The 18,738-nt window shown below is 51.0% G+C and overlaps 1 protein-coding gene across 11 annotated transcripts in view; it reads right to left on the reverse strand.

The window, feature by feature from the left end:
* LOC116953891 (ryanodine receptor 2-like) overlaps positions 1–18,738 on the reverse strand; it is a 321,447-nt gene that overhangs the window by 161,297 nt on the left and 141,412 nt on the right. For all 11 annotated transcript variants that reach the window (XM_076051967.1, XM_032974196.2, XM_032974194.2 and 8 more), the window contains 10 exons: positions 18,293–18,353; positions 17,389–17,627; positions 16,902–16,983; positions 15,469–15,599; positions 12,323–12,643; positions 11,382–11,476; positions 7,509–7,654; positions 6,775–6,862; positions 5,799–5,894; positions 4,826–4,993 (listed from right to left, as the gene is read on the reverse strand). In XM_076051967.1, the coding sequence (XP_075908082.1) occupies positions 4,826–4,993; positions 5,799–5,894; positions 6,775–6,862; positions 7,509–7,654; positions 11,382–11,476; positions 12,323–12,643; positions 15,469–15,599; positions 16,902–16,983; positions 17,389–17,627; positions 18,293–18,353 (1,427 nt within the window). The remainder of the gene's footprint in view (positions 1–4,825; positions 4,994–5,798; positions 5,895–6,774; positions 6,863–7,508; positions 7,655–11,381; positions 11,477–12,322; positions 12,644–15,468; positions 15,600–16,901; positions 16,984–17,388; positions 17,628–18,292; positions 18,354–18,738) is intronic.

Here is an 18,738-nt window from a genome sequence, read left to right on the forward strand (position 1 = left end):
GTGGGTAGGTGAGTAGGTGAATGAGTGGGTAGGTGAGTAGGTAGGTGAGTAGGTGAATGAGTGGGTAGGTGAGTAAGTAGGTGAGTAGGTGAATGAGTGGTTAGGTGAGTAGGTAGGTGAGTAAGTGAATGAGTGGGTAGGTGAGTAGGTAGGTGAGTAGGTGAATGAGTGGGTAGGTTAGTAGGTAGGTGAGTAAGTGAATGAGTGGGTAGGTGAGTAGGTAGGTGAGTAGGTGAATGAGTGGGTAGGTGAGTAGGTAGGTGAGTAGGTGAATGAGTGGGTAGGTGAGTAGGTAGGTGAGTAGGTGAATGAGTGGGTAGGTGAGTAGGTAGGTAAGTAAGTGAATGAGTGGGTAGGCGAGTAGGTAGGTGAGTAGGTGAATGAGTGGGTAGGTGAGTAGGTAGGTGAGTAAGTGAATGAGTGGGTAGGTGAGTAGGTAGGTGAGTAGGTGAATGAGTGGGTAGGTGAGTAGGTAGGTGAGTAGGTGAATGAGTGGGTAGGTGAGTAGGTAGGTGAGTAGGTGAATGAGTGGGTAGGTGAGTAGGTAGGTGAGTAGGTGAATGAGTGGGTAGGTGAGTAGGTAAGTGAGTAAGTGAATGAGTGGGTAGGTGAGTAGGTAGGTGAGTAGGTGAATGAGTGGGTAGGTGAGTAGGTAGGTGAGTAAGTTAATGAGTGGGTAGGTGAGTAGGTAGGTGAGTAGGTGAATGAGTGGGTAGGTGAGTAGGTAGGTGCGTAGGTGAATGAGTGGGTAGGTGAGTAGGTAGGTGAGTAGGTGAATGAGTGGGTAGGTGAGTAGGTAGGTGAGTAAGTGAATGAGTGGGTAGGCGAGTAGGTAAGTGAGTAAGTGAATGAGTGGGTAGGTGAGTAGGTAGGTGAGTAAGTAAATGAGTGGGTAGGTGAGTAGGTAGGTGAGTAGGTGAATGAGTGGGTAGGTGAGTAGGTAGGTGAGTAGGTGAATGAGTGGGTAGGTGAGTAGGTAGGTGAGTAAGTGAATGAGTGGGTAGATGAGTAGGTAGGTGAGCAGGTGAATAAGTGGGTAGGTGAGTAGGTAGGTGAGTAGGTAGGTGAGTATGTAGGTGACTGTGTGGGTAGGTGAGTCAGTGAGTGAGTAGGTAAGTGAGTAGGCGAGTGGGTAGGTGATTAGGTGAGTGTGAGTAAGTGAATTAGTGGGTAGGTGAATAGGTAGGTGAGTAGGTGAATGAGTGGGTAGGTGAATAGGTAGGTGAGTAGGTGAATGAGTGGGTAGGTGAGTAGGTAGGTGAGCATGTAGGTGACTGTGTGGGTAGGTAGTCAGTGAGTGAGTAGGTGAGTAGGCGAGTGGGTAGGTGATTAGGTGAGTGTGAGTAAGTGAATTAGTGGGTAGGTGAATAGGTAAGTAGGTGAGCTGTGAGTAGGTAAGTGAGTGGGTGAGTAGTAGGGTGCCAATCAGTACACATGGTATAGCGGCATAGAAACAAGGAAGAGGAACAGGAGGCGTCCGTGAGCCCCTCGTGACTATTGAGAGAGTAGATCGAGATTCTCAGCTGTTGACTTTTCCACCAAGAGTAACCAGGTGAGACGAGGGAGTGACCCAAGACGACTGAGACTTCACTTTTCCATGTGCAAATCGAGCGGGCACGCTCACACATACAGTGAGGGGAAAAAGTATTTGATCCCCTGCTGATTTTGTACGTTTGCCCACTGACAAAGAAATGATCAGTCTATAATTTTAATGGTAGGTTTCCTTGAACAGTGAGAGACAGAATAACAACAACAAAATCCAGAAAAACGCATGTCAAAAATGTTATAAATTGATTTGCATTTTAATGAGGGAAATAAGTATTTGACCCCCTCTCAATCAGAAAGATTTCTGGCTCCCAGGTGTCTTTTATACAGGTAACGAGCTGAGATTAGGAGCACACTCTTAAAGGGAGTACTCCTAATCTCAGCTTGTTACCTGTATAAAAGACACCTATCCAAGCAATCAATCAGATTCCAAACTCTCCACCATGGCCAAGACCAAAGAGCTCTCCAAGGATGTCAGGGACAAGATTGTAGACCTACACAAGGTTGGAATGGGCTACAAGACCATTGCCAAGCAGCTTGGTGAGAAGGTGACAACAGTTGGTGCAATTATTCGCAAATGGAAGAAACACAAAAGAACTGTCAATCTCCCTCGGCCTGGGGCTCCATGCAAGATCTCACCTCGTGGAGTTGCAATGATCATGAGAACGGTGAGGAATCAGCCCAGAACTACACGGGAGGATCTTGTCAATGATCTCAAGGCAGCTGGGACCATAGTCGCCAAGAAAACAATTGGTAACACACTACGCCGTGAAGGACTGAAATCCTGCAGCGCCCGCAAGGTCCCCCTGCTAAAGAAAGCACATATACATGCCCGTCTGAAGTTTGCCAATGAACATCTGAATGATTCAGAGGACAACTGGGTGATGTGGTCAGATGAGACCAAAAGGGAGCTCTTTGGCATCAACTCAACTCGCCGTTTTTGGAGGAGGAGGAATGCTGCCTATGACCCCAAGAACACCATCCCCACCGTCAAACATGGAGGTGGAAACATTATGCTTTGGGGGTGTTTTTCTGCTAAGGGGACAGGACAACTTCACCGCATCAAAGGGACGATGGACGAGGCCATGTACCCTCAAATCTTGGGTGAGAACCTCCTTCCCTCAGCCAGGGCATTGAAAATGGGTCGTGGATGGGTATTCCAGCATGACAATGACCCAAAACACACGGCCAAGGCAACAAAGGAGTGACTCAAGAAGAAGCACATTAAGGTCCTGGAGTGGCCTATCCAGTCTCCAGACCTTAATCCCATAGAAAATCTGTGGTGGGAGCTGAGTTGCCAAACGTCAGCCTCGAAACCTTAATGACTTGGAGAAGATCTGCAAAGAGGAGTGGGACAAAATCCCTCCTGAGATGTGTGAAAACCTGGTGGCCAACTACAAGAAACGTCTGAACTCTGTGATTGCCAACAAGGGTTTTGCCACCAAGTACTAAGTCATGTTTGCAGAGGAGTCAAATACTTATTTCCCTCATTAAAATGCAAATCAATTTATAACATTTTTGACATGCGTTTTTCTGAAAGTTTTTTGTTGTTATTCTGTCTCTCACTGTTCAAATAAACCTACCATTAAAATTATAGACTGATCATTTCTTTGTCAGTGGACAAACGTACAAAATCAGCAGGGGATCAAATACTTTTTTCCCTCACTGTAGCTCGAATATCTTAAGGCAAAGCAGGGTCATTATATATTGACGTGAAAATATGAGGTCCTTATGGTGACTTTTATTATAGGCCATGGCTCTCTACGCTCGCTTGAGCGGAGATAATCTGACTTATATGTGGTGGGTAGGGGAGTCCTCTATACTATTTTACCTCTGAGTAGAATAATCACTTTTAATACAGATATATAACGATAGCCACCCTGTATGCAGTCGAATCCTTCTTGCACTCAGCCAGATGTCCCATCGTTGCATGGGGTCAACTGCTCAAATCTTCTGACTCCACGTGCCTCTGTCCAGTGGCTCTTCTCTTACCACATCCACTACCCCCGTATCTTGCGCCACCACATCCTCCCATCTCACCCTGGTCCCCCTCTTCTGCTTCTGCCTGCAACCAGTGGCATCTCCAAAGCCCTTCTCATCTATGGGTCTCTGTGCAAGTCTATGGGTCTCTGTACGAGTCTATGGAGCTCTCTTTGCGAGTCTATGAGTCTGTGGGGTCCTATGGGTCTCTGTGCGAGTCTGCGGCTTTCTGTGCGAGTCTATGGCTCTCTGTGCGAGTCTATGAGTCTGTGTGGTCCTATGGGTCTCTGTAAGAGTCTATGGCTCTCTCTGTGAGTATAGATCTCCGTATGAGGCTATGGGTCTCTTCTCTCCATAGACCTTCTAATTCCACCTTCTTTGTCTCATTTCAACACAAGTCCAAATCACCTATAGTCCCTTCTCGAGAATGTCAGACATGCAGCCGCGTTAACGTTTAATAAATGTTTTTTCCTGATTCCTCTAGACCCTTAAACACATCTATAAGCTATCGTCAGTTTTCCTGATATTCCAAGGCCCCTTTAACACATCCGTAAGCTATCGTGAGTTTTCCTGATTCTCCTAGACCCTTAAATGCATTCGGAAGGCATCGGGAATTTTCTAAATTCTCCTAGACCCTTTAACACATCCGTAAAGTATCGCGAATCGTGCGTGGCGAGTCGACGTGCTGCTTTCGTGATGGCCTTCGGACGTCGCGAGTGGCGCAATGCAACAACAAGGGAGATGGGGCTTTTTCAAATTCGTAAAAACATAATTTTTTTTAAAAAAATCAATCAACATTCCAAGAGCCCCAACAGTGCAAGTGGTGAATACGAGACGGTGGTACCGATATAACCAACAGTCTTGACTTGAAGCTTTCGTGACTGCAGGAATTCATATTATTTGGGTCTTTCTGTAAAGTCACAAGCTAGCTTGCCTTTAGCGGCTTTCCCCCCTTTTTTCCACCCGATGACGGTCGCTTGCGTCGCGATCGAAACGTCGTAGCTTTTTATCTCATTTTCCATTCTTTTTTTTAACCTATCTACATGACTTTACCGAAAGACCCAAAGAATGTAAACCAACGGTCACGAAGCAGCCACTTTAAAGAGCCACCAAGCGACGACTTCGGAGCCGCAGGTTCGCCAACCAGCTCGGTGGAAGCAATTACCGTCGTTAAGAGGGGGTCCTGCTGCATCGTCTAAAGTTGTGTTTTTTTTAGTTTTCGATACAACGTTGTTGCTGTTGTTGTTGTTGTTGTTGCGGTGGCTCGGCGGACGTGGCCCCCACGGGCGGTAGAGCGTACCAAGTTGTAGCGGCTCTTGGCCATGGTGATGAGCTCCTGGTCGCCGGGACCGCACATGTTGAGGCCGATGGGCAGCAGCCGTTTCAGCGCCGCCACGATGAGAGACGTCTGCACGGAGTAGCGGTCTCCGGGACGACGCGTCTTCTTACGCTCGTCATCTCCACGACCCTGCGGGGGGCGGGGGGGGGGGGGGGGGTGTGCGGGGAGCGTGAGAAATTAACAGGGCGGCCCCATCGACATGGCCATCACCGTCTGGAACGCTCTCTTCCTTCCGACATTAAGAAGCCACTGGAGCTATGCACTTTTCAATTGAAAACTAATTCGACTGAAAACGGATTTCTTCAGAACTGCTTTTTTTTTTGCGTTTAGTGTTGTTGTCCTTCCCCCCGCACGTCCGATGAGCGCGGCTGGCTACGTGCGGCGCGTAAGAAGTTCTACATAAATAACACCAGCGGCATTCGCTCTTCGACGCAGCCACACGGCACACGGCGTTCCCGGTGAGGATATCGTCGTCGGCGCGAGCTCGCAGCCGGGGTCCACGCTCGAGCGATCAGTAGCCGGCACACAAGTCGCCCTCGAAATCGCGCAGATTAAACATCGGTCCCGCCCGCCTGCCCGCAACCGCTTTGTCCACATCTGAACGGGTAGCTGCGTAACTCGGAAATATACCTAAGCCGGGGATAATTAAAAAAAAAACCTACACAGCAACATCGCCCCCCCCTACTGGCAGACTATATCCGTCTGTGAAATGCCCGCAGCTTCGTGGCAGTCCTGCGCTTATAAGAATGGCGCGAATACCGTATGTACCAAATTATTATTGTAACAAGTGTTTTAGATTTCCCCAGGGTCTGAATGCCACCGCATCTCAAGACGCTGTCGCACCTTATGTAGCCAACCGTGCTAACCGGAGGTGTGGGGGAAGGACAACAACAACAAAAACATCCCCTCGTGGCCACTGCCAGTGAACACTGACCTTTGACATCTTACTCTTTGTGTCGCTGGAGATGAGGAAGGACATGTTGTTGATTTCGTTTTGAACCACAAAGTTCTGCTCTTCGCGTTTGAAATTCTGCAAACACATGGACACAAAGCAACGTTTTAATCACACGCTTCCAGAGCGGTCAGTTTAACTCAGAGGAGTCACTCGATGATGAGAGCCAGCACCACTGAGATCATGGGTTCAGATTTGGGTGTTGACCGCATTAAATTAAGTTGAACTGAGCACTCCAGTCCAGTGGGGCTGGTGGCGTCAGCCCCATCACCGATGGACTTCCCAAAATATCCGTCACATGAAATTGGGTTTTCACTTAAAAAGAATTGGCCAAATTCCAGCTCTGAAAATTAAAAGATTCGACTGTCGCGCGACAAATTGTGGAGGAGGCAGAGCTTGTGGGGAAAAAGTACAGTTCCTTCTCGTGTGGCTAAGATGTCACCTTCAAGGGATCTCAGAAGAAGTTCTGCAATATATCCTTCCATGGTCCATTCTCTAAATCATACTCCGGGACAGTTTCAAATCGGTTCTGTGTCTCAAGCAATGACGTACCATCGGGAGTAAAAATTCGACGAAAAACCTCTGATGTGTTTTCAGGTTGTGCAGCGTGTTATTCAGCATGAATATATGAACGACGCTGAACATTCAGTCATGGTGGAGAGATGTTAACTACCTTGCCTGGTATACAGGAGGTCATGGGTTAAATCCCGAGACTGATGCCTGCTGTATATTTGGAGTTTGCATGTCTCTCCCCGTGGTCGCGTGGATGCTTCTCTGGGTCCTCCGGTTATTCCCTCCACATTTAGACTCAACGTCATGGCATTTAGAGAATCAATCACCCTGACTGATGTTGCGCTGAATCCTGGAAACGGGGTTTCTCCGTCCCAGATGGGTGAGCAGCAGGATTCCAAATTAGACACTTGGGCAACAAAGACATCTTAAAAGTACGAGTGCTCACGTGTGACTTGGCCCAGTAGATGAAGATCTCAGCCACCATTCGGAAAAGCTCCTCCGCATCCGGATTGGGAAACTTAATCCACTTGGATCTGTCCACAACAACGGACAAATGAAACGCAGTTCAATGAAAAATCAGAAATGAGCAGTCTCTACCAAGACCGTATCGTACTAAAAAAAGTGGTGAATTACATTGAACGCGTGCCCCTAGAAAGACTCTCTAGAGCTCCCTCTAGCGAAGGCCTTTCTACCTTTACTTTACAAGTTATGCAATTGCAGCCGTAATTTGCACCGCAGTAGTTACTGTAAGAGGCGGCAGTGGCATAACGAGCGTGGTGGCAGGGGGTGACTTGCCCCCCCCCCCTCCCCCGGTGTGCAATTATTTTCATGAAAATGTTTTCACTTGCGTTCCACGTTTAATTTTAATTGAATTAGACCTGTCACGTACTGTTGCAAAAGAGGTATTCCTACGGAGCTGTAGTGGCTGCATTTTGTGACGACGGAGCGCCCCTACGGCATTAAATGTTCGAGACCGTGAGCATAACGGTGAAGTTATTAGGCAAGAGGAGCTGCGATAAATAATAATATAAGAACTATTCTAATTTATAATGCGCATTTCCATCCTAGGATCCCAATAGCCTGGGTGCGACCGTGCGAGACAAATCGAATATTGGGGCCCCACCTAATCGATTGCCGCACCCCCTGAGCTGATAATGTAGTTGGTTACGCCACTGGTACCTGTTGATGTCCACGTATCTGACGAGCAGCGGGTAGAAGGCGTAGAGATCCCGCGAGAGAATCGCAAACTCGTCCAGCAGCATCAGCTCCGACTCGGACATGTCTCCCGAGCTCTGGGCCCTGAGACGGTCTTCCTCTGCCACCACCTGCAGGGGGCAAGGGTCAAAGGTCAAGGGCGCAGAGATGTAAGGTCAAGCAGCGGTGGCGGTGCCAGGAACCATTGGGCACTCGAGGCAGCAAGTAATTTTTTTGAGGGCCCCTCCATCCCCCTTTCGATTTTTGTAAGCTCCTGGAGAAACGGCCAGACGGAAATCGACAAAGAAGGGACGGAGGTGTGGCGACGTGAGCGAAATGTAGACAAAAATAGTGGTGTGGTGAGGCGAGAGAAAACGTGGGGTCCTTCTTCTTAACGTACGGCGGCTCGTGGAGACGCAGAGCGAGGACTACAATTTCACATTCAGGTGGTCAAGCCCAGACAACCGCATCAGGAGTGGCGGAGTATATCGCCGCGATGTCTCCTTTGTTTTTTGTGGACCGGGCATTGCATCCGTCGTAATACGCCGTACGGTCTGTTGTGGATGACCCCAGTCGCGTACTGGAGAGTTTTCCATTTTCCATTTGTGCATCGGCCTATCCGCATCTACTGCCATGGTTTGTGTGGACGCGGTTCAGGGTGGAGTTCACGAGGTATTAAACTGGCATGTTTATATTCTTGGCTCTTTCGGTAAAAGTCTTTAACGAAAGAAACAAGAATATGAATCCCTGCAGTCACGAAAGCTTTAAATCAAAATTTGGCATGTTTATGTTGATCGTGCGCTATGCTAATTAGGATCTGAATTTGAGATGAAATTTGATGCATCCGTATGTTTTCATGAACGCGGGGCGGTCCCTTCAGCTGCTTAGGGCCCTACCTATGCTTTTGCTTGGTTTGAAAATGCCTAGTGCCAGCACTGGGGTCAAAGGCCGGAGGTTAAATCGCTGTTATGAAGAAGGGCCGTTGCACGAAAAGTCACCTCCTGTTAACGTTTTCCTCTTTAGGGCCACGGCATTATTGGCAACAACAAAAAAGGGGGTTGAGTTTTTTCCCTTCATTCAAGACCAAGCAAGGGGAACGTTACCATCAGGATTCTCATTTGAAGGGAAGACCCGAGTGAAATACGTACACTGTAACAACAAAGGCTCTACTAGAGGTATCTGCGGTGAAAAGACACAAAATACTACGGCACCAGCAGAGGAGACGCCGCAACCTGGCACCTCCGATTCGCGCATTTGGCTACGTCCGGCGCGAAACAAGCTCAACATGCATACATACACAGTGAACAAAGGTTGCCGTGCGACCTGTAGCACGCGTCCGCAAATGCAGCACAGTTGGACATTTGTGTTCCTGGAGCAGTGAGTTAAGCAGTGAGCTGGCGGTGGAGCTGTGACACGGAGGGGAGAAAAGCGATGGTGGTGAAGCAGAGAGCGGACAGGGCGTTCGCGACGGGCGTGACCCACAGCCAGCACGTCAACTCGCTCAAGATGTATCGCTAAAGTCACCCGGTGCCCGAGGGCATTCGTCAATTTGCGCCGAACCAGACGGCGGAAAAAAAGAGAGCGGGGATGGCCAAAATACGGCCGCGCTGCGAATGCGAGCCTCGCTGAAATATATCTGCGTTAAAACTCGGGGACAGGATGAGAGAAAGAAGAAAAAAAAACGACGCCGTTTGGTGACACCATGTTCAATTGGTGTTTGGTGCACTTTTAACTCGATGTTACATGGCCCTTTTACCGGTCCAATGTTCTCCGGCGAGGCGACACTCTGTCTGAATGTCACGCCGCTCGGCATGAGCGCGATGCATCGTTCACTTTGGTTCCAGCACACCGGCCGATGAAACACAAAAAACCCATGATCGCCGTTTACCCGCGTGGCAACACGCTGCCAAAAGAATATACTTGCAGATATCGGTACAGAAAACGTGAACAGAATAACGATGATGGGGTTGTCAGAATATCAGAATCAGAATATTTATTTATCCTGGAGGAATCCGATGAGCTACAAAGCTCTTTTTCACAGATTCCCAATAGCGGCGGGTAAGAACGTTACAACAACAAACAGTACAAACAAGTGATAGTTGTGCAAAGTACAAAAGACAGGTAAACAAATCACCTAAACACAAACAAATACAGCACTAAACCATCCCCATCCTGCCATGCAAAGCCCACTGATGTGTTAACTTATTGCTCAGAAGAGACCTGGCCACAAACGATAGGTCAAGAAAGTGGCCCATAATTTGGACATTCATAGCACTCAAATAATCAAAGTAATCTCAATGCACGTTTATAAATGTGGAGGGAAAAACTGGAGCACCAGGATCAAAAAATCCAAGCGACCACGAGGAGAAAGACACGCAAACTCCACATATACAGGCGTCAGGGTTGGGATCGAACCCACGACCTTCCTGAACGAGCGTTACTCCATTGGGCAGCCCCAAGCCACTGGTGGAAATTTCCACGTTACCATGGTGAAAGCCGGTCCCCTACCGATGAGGTGATAAAAAAAATGTACCTCTGTGCAACACGGTGGTACTCTGTTAAATCACGCCGTAGGAATAATGGGATGAGTCAGGCAGAGGCGGCTTATCAATAGGTACAAACAACACCTTTACAAAAAAATGTATCTCATCAAAATACCAATTATTTCGCGAGGAAAGACCCATCGGGTCTCAAAGACCGTTTTTCAGGAGGCTCGTGCTATGTTTGGCCACTTAAATAATTGGATGCTTTGCATCTGGGAGGACACCAGAGAAATCCCAAAAAAATCCTGTTCACGTTCAGGGCTGACATTCAACACCAGCTGCACCTCACAGCCACGTGTCTGTTGGTCACCCATCCCACGTACGAACCAGGCTCAACGCTGCTTGGCTTCTGAGAGCTGCCAAGATCGGGCATGTTTAAGTGTTGATTTCATGAGAGGGAATCTACGTCTCAAGACCTCAATGCCAGAGCACCCACGTGAAAACGAGGCGCTGTTGTAGGCATTTCACTCAAACCAGGCCGCCCGTGTGAACAGCAGAATCCAGTGGGAGCCGCACTACCGCTGCACTGAAGGGCAGTAAGCTGCCAGATCCAATAAACTTCTCAGTGTTCCGTGGCGTTAATAGTGAGTGACCTTGGCGAACCTGCGGCTCCGAAGTCGTCGCGTGGTGGCTCTTTAAAGTGGCTGCTTCGCGACCGTTGGTTTACATTCTCTGGGTCTTTCGGTAAAGTCACGTAGATAGGTTCAAATTTTTTTTTTAAAAACTACGACGTTTCGATCGCAACACAAGCGACCATCATCAGGTGGAAACCGTGCCTCACAGCAATAAAGGAGGCCTGGGTTCGATTCCCGACCCGGGCGTCTTTCTGCGGGGGGAGTTTGCACGTTCTCTGCACCCCCCCCCACCCCTCCCGGTGTGCGGTGGCTTCCTCCGAGTCCTCCGGTTACCTATCCGTAGCTAAAATAAACCTGCAATGTAACTGCTACCAGCCAAACATTCCGATGCCACCCTGGTCTTGTACTGCGGGCGTATTGACCATGAAATAGGCACCGTCCGCTCCTTTACAGAGGACGTGAAAGATCCCGGAAGGACGCCATTCACAAGAGTAGGCCGTCGCGCGTGTCCGGAATCGCGGTACAAAAATCGGCCAAAGTTTAAAACGAAGTTTGTTTTTTTTAATTACGATCTCAATTGGTTATCGCACTTCGCGTCGTTGACCACCGCCGCCGTGAATGCCGGGCAGGACCCTCCGGAACGATACGACTTGAGACTCGGCGAGGCTTTCGTGGGCAAAACTATTCGAGCAATATTATAATCATACAATTATACAATAATAATAACAAACTGCACTTGCCTTCCTCGCCTTCTTCTTCAGCTTCTCCATGGTGGGGATGAAGTGCGATTTGAGCAGCTCTGGCCGGGCCTTGCCGATGATGGGCTGGGCAAACACTGCAAAGGTGCAGCGCAGCAAGAAGGACGGGCAAAGGATGGGCAATTGTCAATTCGAAAAGGTACCCACAAATTACCCACACTCGGGGTGACACCACAGGCAGCAGCACCTCCTTTCCCGCACCTCCAATTAGCACGTTCGGCTACGTACGGTGCGAAAGAAGTTCAACGTACACAGCAGCAATCATTGCCACCGACTGGCAGACAGGTCACCGCATCGCGCGCTTTCAGATCAGAATTACAATCCGGCCAAAACATTCCAATGCTGAACAATGAACCAGCAATTTACTCAATATCAGAATCAGAAAATTTAATTATCCTGGACAAATATGATGACCTATGAAAGCTCTTTTTCACAGATGTCCAGTAGGGGTGGGTCAATAAGTTACAACAACAAAAACACCAATTAAAAAACGACGGGGTATTAACCAGGACGGCCACCGTACTCGAACAGCGAGCTCATTTGCAACAAATCGACAAACGCAGCGCCACCCCGTGGCCACGTCACCTCCACACTTTGTGAATGTGTCGATGCTGAACCTCTTTCGCACCGTACGTAGCCAACCGTGCTCATCGGAGGTGCGGGGGAAGGACAATACGCTTAACCGGAGCTGAGCGAGATGTGTCATCACGCACTTATATGTACACGCATGTTGAACTTCTTTCGCACCGTACGTAGCCAACCGTGCTAATCGGAGGTGCGGGATCGCATTGCAGAGCCGGGTGAGAGTGAACGTCCGAACTGAGAGCACAACATTTTCCCTTTTCCCCACACCCCCCCCCTCCCCCTTCTTCTGGGGGGGGAGGGGGTGGAGGGGGGTGGTGGTCACGACGCGCATTCGTTACCGGCGATGCGCTTCATCCAGGACGCCTCGTCGATGCCCAGGTTGTTGACGATGATCTTGAGGATGTTGCCGAGCAGCTGGTTCATGTGGCTCGCCGTCACGGTGGTGCAGCCAGGCTTCTCGGGGTCGTGCTGCACGTCGGGCCCGCTCTCCCACCAGTGCAGCAGGTAGTTGCACAGCATGGGCAGGATGACCTCGATCACGTGGGGCATCTCGGTGTAGCGGGCGCCTGACTCCGCCAGCTGGTTGATGTCCTGCATGAGCTTGTCGAGCGACGGGATGTCCCGGCAAGCTTCCTCCACCTTGGGTGGCAGCAGCAGCACTGGTGGGGAGGAGGGGGGGGGGGGGTGCAGGCGGGGGGGGCGAGAAGATGAGGGTTGAGTGGGGAGGGAGGGAGGGGGGGTACAGCCACACCAGGTCCTTCTCCGGAACATCACCAAATCGCCGTCACCGGCTTAGTTTCGTGCCGAATGAACACCCCATCGAGGAGCCCAGCACCACCCAGCCATCAGGAAGCTCACCTCGTCCCCAAACTGGCCACGGCAGGTGCAATCGCCTTGTCAATGAAGTGGCAAATACAAGAAGAGCACAAACGTGCCTGCGGCGTGAACCGCAACAGTGTAACACATAGCGAGTCTGTGGGTCTCTGTGTGAGTCTGTGGGTCTCTGTGTGAGTCTGTGGGTTTCTGTGCGAGTCTGTGGGTCTCTGTGTGAGTCTATGGGTCTCTGTGTGAGTCTGTGGGTCTCTGTGCGAGTCTATGGGTCTCTGTGCGAGTCTACAGGTCTCTGTGTGAGTCTATGGGTCTCTGTGCGAGTCGAAGGTCTCTGTGCGAGTCTATGGGTCTCTGTGCGAGTCTATGGGTCTCTGTGCGAGTCTACAGGTCTCTGTGTGAGTCTATGGGTCTCTGTGCGAGTCGATGGGTCTCTGTGCGAGTCGATGGGTCTCTGTGCGAGTCTATGGGTCTCTGTGCGAGTCTACAGGTCTCTGTGTGAGTCTACAGGTCTCTGTGAGTCTACAGGTCTCTGTGTGAGTCTATGGGTCTCTGTGCGAGTCTATGGGTCTCTGTGCGAGTCTATAGGTCTCTGTGCGAGTCTACAGGTCTCTGTGAGTCTATAGGTCTCTGTGCGAGTCGATGGGTCTCTGTGCGAGTCGATGGGACTCTGTGCGAGTCGATGGGTCTCTGTGCGAGTCTATGGGTCTCTGTGTGAGTCTATGGGTCTCTGTGCGAGTCTATAGGTCTCTGTGCGAGTCGATGGGTCTCTGTGCGAGTCTATGGGTCTCTGTGCGAGTCGATGGGTCTCTGTGCAAGCCTATAGGTCTCTGTGTGAGTCTATGGGTCTCTGTGTGAGTCTATGGGTCTCTGTGCGAGTCTATGGGTCTCTGTGCGAGTCTATGGGGCTCTGTGCGAGTATATGGGTCTCTGTGTGAGTCTATGGGTCTCTGTGCGAGTCGATGGGTCTCTGTGTGAGTCTATGGATCTCTGTGCGAGTCTATGGGGCTCTATGCGAGTCTATAGGTCTCTGTGCGAGTCTATAGGTCTCTGTGTGAGTCTATGGGTCTCTGTGCGAGTCCATGGGTCTCTGTGCGAGTCTATGGGTCTCTGTGTGAGTCTATGGGTCTCTGTGTGAGTCTATAGGTCTCTGTGCGAGTCTATGGGTCTCTGTGCGAGTCTATGGGTCTCTGTGCGAGTCGATGGGTCTCTGTGCGAGTCTATGGGTCTCTGTGCGAGTCTATAGGTCTCTGTGTGAGTCTATGGGTCTCTTTGCGAGTCTATAGGTCTCTGTGTGAGTCTGTGTCTCTGTGTGAGTCTGTGTCTCTGTGTGAGTCTATGGGTCTCTGTGTGAGTCTATGGGTCTCTGTGTGGTGAGTCTATGGGTCTCTGTGTGAGTCTGTGTCTCTGTGTGAGTCTGTGTCTCTGTGTGAGTCTATGGGTCTCTGTGTATGAGTCCACGGGTCTCTGTGCGAGTCTACAGGTCTCTGCGTGCGTCTATGGGTCTCTGTGCGGGTCTATAGGTCTCTGTGTGAGTCTATGGGTCTCTGTGCGAGTCTATGGGTCTCTGTGCGAGTCTATGGGTCACTGTGCGAGTCTATGGGTCTCTGTGTGAGTCTATGGGTCTCTGTGCGAGTCTATAGGTCTCTGTGTGAGTCTATGGGTTTTGTGCGAGTCTATGGGTCTCTGTGCAAATCTATGGGTCTCTGTGTGAGTCTGTGGGTCTCTGTGCGAGTCGATGGGTCTCTGTGCGAGTCGTTGAGTCTCTGTGCGAGTCTATGGGTCTCTGTGTGAGTCTATAGGTCTCTGTGTGAGTCGATGGGTCTCTGTGCGCGTCGATGGGTCTCTGTGCGAGTCTATGGGTCTCTGTGCGAGTCTATGGGTCTCTGTGCGAGCCTATAGGTCTCTGTGTGAGTCTATGGGTCTCTGTGTGAGTATATGGGTTTGTGTGAGTTTATGGGTCTCTGTGCGAGTCTATGGGTCTCTGTGCGAGTCTATGGGTCTCAGTGCGAGTCTATAGGTCTCTGTGTGAGTCTAAGGGTCTCTGTGCGAGTCTATAGGTCGCTGTGTGAGTCGATGGGTCTCTGTGCGAGTCGATGGGTCTCTGTGCGAGTCTATGGGTCTCTGTGCGAGTCTATGGGTCTCTGTGCGAGTCTATGGGTCTATGTGCGATTCTATAGGTCTCTGTGTGAGTCTATGGGTCTTTGTGTGAGTCTATGAGTTTCGGTGTGAGTCTATCGGTCGACGTGTGAGTATATGGGTTTGTGTGAGTTTATGGGTCTCTGTGCGAGTCTATGGGTCTCTGTGCGAGTCTATAGGTCTCTGTGTGAGTCGATGGGTTTCTGTGTGAGTCGATGGGTCTCTGTGCGAGTCTATGGGTGTGCATGTGAGCGTTCTCCATATGCACTAGTGATATTCCCACTCAACGTACTCTGAAGCCAGCAGGCGGACCTCACACGTTGGATGACGATTCATATAGAGTTAATATCCACGTGACAGAGAGAAACACCGGCTTCCCATCCAAGCGCGCACATGCACGTATGCCGAACTTCTTCCGCTCCGTGCGTAGCCAACCGTGCTAATCGGCACAGACAGCAGCCTGCTCGGCAGCGGGCGGTGGCGGTGCGGCGAGGTGCGGTGAGGTGTGGCGGCTCACTGGCGCGTTCGCGGGGGGTCTTGGTGACGTAGACGGAGCAGGAATTGTTCTGGTTGAGCTCCGGCTCCAGGAAAGCGACGGGGAAGGCGCCGGCAAGGCCGGCGAGGCACTCGCCCAGCGCCGGGCGCTGCCTGCGGGGGGGAGGGGAGTGCGGGGAAGGATGGCGGGCGCGAGTGAGCGTGCCGTTCGGCCGCGTTCGATGCGTCCGCGGGGAAAACGATGATTTCGACTTTGCGACGCGCGCGGCGTTCGCGCAGACGCAGAGAGAGGGAGCGGACGACTCAAGAGGCGCGAGGAGGCACAGACGAGCGGGAAGGCAGCCATATTATATACAGGGTGCTCCAAAAACATGTTAACACGTACATGGGACTATCGGTTTGAATGGGAGAAAAAAAAACGGATAATACACTGTAACGTGATAACAAAAAAAATGTATGTCAATAGCTTCAAAAAGTCAAAGAGTCTCCACTTGTTCGCCGTCGTTGTCAACACGTGGCCTGGAATCTTCTCCAGGTGGTCCCCAGAGCCCAGAGGCACATTTCTTGTGCTATTGTTGCAAATTCTGAGAAGCACCCTATATATGATGAAGTGTGCGAGGTGAACCTATTGTGTACCGTACATAGCCAACCGTGCTCATCGGAGGTGCGGGGCTGATAACGCCATCTGAGCCAACTGATGCGTGTTTTACACGTGCGGTGGAAAGCGCCCGGAGTAAACCCGCGCGCGCGCGAGGGGGAAACACTCGATCCCGTACAGACGCAACGGGTGGAGTCCACCGCCTACTCCTGGCAGAGCCAGGCTATGGCACCTCCTAGACGTGCACAGGAGTTTCGCAAAAACTGTGCGCTGATCCACCAACCCCCCGACTCCACAGCGAACTGTCTCCAGATGAAATTAAGTACTGGCTATGCCCCCCCCCCCAAAAAAAAGTATGTTGATTCTAAATGTGGAGGGAATAAACCGGAGGACCCGGAGAAAAATCCGCACGACCCCAGGGAGAACACGCAAACTCCAAATATGCAGCAGGCGTCAGGGTCGGGATCAAATCCACGACCTCCTGAATACCAGGCGAGGTAGTTAACATCTCACCACCATGCGAACTCCAAATATACAGCAGCAGGCGTCAGGGTCGGGATCAAACCCACGACCTCCTGCATACCAGGTGAGGTAGATAACTTCTCGCCACCGTGCAAACTCCAAATATTCAGCAGGCGTCAGGGTCGGGATCAAACTCACGACCTCCTGCATACCAGGTGATGCAGGTAATAAATGATTTATTATAAACAGGTGAGGTAGTTAACATCTGCCTACCGCAGCACCTCTACAATTACAGGCCTCTATCAGCGGCGTTATTGCTAAACTGCTTCTCACAAGAAGCGCAGCTGACCACGGTGGGAATGAACGCAAGGGGACCGCAAGCGCAACGACGTCACCTCTCCACGTAGACGTTCTTGCCCGTGCCCATGGAGTAGAGGCACGAGAGGATCTTGTAGCAGGAAGCCTGAACGTCATCAACTGCGGTCGCAACAGAAAATCGTCGTCATCATCATCAATCATCACGATACGACCACGATCATTCAAAACTGAACCCGACTCTCGATGAATACGCAAATTCTCCCTCTAGTGCGTTCTCCAGGGAAAAGTTCTTGGTGCAGGTAATAAATGATCATTAACAATTTTGAATTCATAACGTGCACAGCTTCCGTTCACTCCCAGAGAGAGAGAGAGGGAGAGAGGCAAAGAACGCTTTCAGAGGCGCGGAAAACGACAGGCGAGCGGGAATGGCAGTCAGAACCGGCGACGGCAACAATTTCCCAAGCTCTGCGGTCCTATCATCGGCACTTTTCCTCCAACTCCAAACGGAGGATGACGAACGGACGACGACGCGTGTCGCTTCCCGGGCTGGTCGTCGCAACTCACGCATGATGTCGGTGCCGAACTGGTTCTGGGCGACGTGCTCGAAGAGCGAGGTGAGCACGGGCAGCAGGGCCACTGTGGTGTAGTTGATGTTCTGCGCGACGCCCTTGAGCTGCGTGCGAGTGTGCGCGAAGCGGCCCTGCTTCACGTTCTCCATCGTCTTCTCCAGGTCCTCCGACGCGTAGTCGAAGAACGAACGCAGCGCCGCCTTGATGCTCTCCGGGCCCGTCTTCATCACGGTCCTGCACGTGTTGTTTGCGTGTTTGCGTGCGCGAGTACACGTGTGCGCGTGTGTGTGTGTGTGGGGAGCGGTAGTGCAGCGGTTCGCGCTACGAACCCAGCGACCAGAGATTGATTCCCGCTGACGGCCGCCACCAGTGACGATTAAATGAACCGGTCCTCGGCCTGCCCCCCCCCCACCTAAGGTCGACTCAGCCTCAAATGAGTACCTTGTATAACTTTCTGATCCACCCTCCCCTACCGGACGCCTGTGAAAAAGAGCTTCACAGCTCATTAGATTTCTCCAGGATATATACCTTGCAGGTATATTGTTCCAGCATTGGAATGTTTTAGCCAATACCAGTTCAATTGTGTGTATGTATGTGTTGGATTAACTGGAGGACCTGTTGATTACAAAGCTCCACGCAGAGAGGTGCCCGGGTCAGGAATCGCAACCCCATCGCGTCTTGCTGTGAGGCACGGCAGTTACCACCGGTGCCACCCTGGCACCAAACCCACACTGCAAATGTGATCGTATTCCCAACAAAGCGTAGCCGGGACAATCTGCGCACGTCTGATGGAAGGTCTGCGAACGCGTTGATACGCGTCGGGCGAGAGGCGACGACGATTCATGGCCTCGGCTTCCGAGGGTTTCACGGGGTATGATGACCGGCGAAAGCCGTCTTACCTGGCATCGATTGACCGGGCAAGGATGTGCATGCAGTTGACAATGGAGATGGCGTCGGCACCTGCGGCAGAATGAACGCGATAAATCTACAGATGCAGTCCCCTACAGATGCAATAAACACCACGCAGATCAATGCACGTGAAGGGCCTGAGTATTAACGTAAACCGAGTGTCGTACACGCACACACACAAAGACAAAGATCCCCCCCATATAGCCTTAACGGACTGTTGAGGCAAGTGCCGTAAGCGAGCACCAATGAGGGCCGGCACGGCACACGAAGGGGTGGGTGGCCAGCATCACGCCCGCCCGCCCGCCTTTGTCTCCCCAGTGGCGACGTTTACACACTGCACCAGGTGCCCATTTAAGGTTGAGTCGACCTAGGAGAAGCCCAGGACCGGTTAAGATATTCACCACTGTTTTTGGCCGTGAGCGGTAATCGAACTCAG

This window comes from Petromyzon marinus, chromosome 53, assembly GCF_048934315.1.
Source record: "Petromyzon marinus isolate PM22_M1 ecotype Great Lakes invasive population chromosome 53, UKy_Petmar_22M1.pri1.0, whole genome shotgun sequence".
Taxonomy (NCBI): Eukaryota; Metazoa; Chordata; class Hyperoartia; order Petromyzontiformes; family Petromyzontidae; genus Petromyzon; species Petromyzon marinus.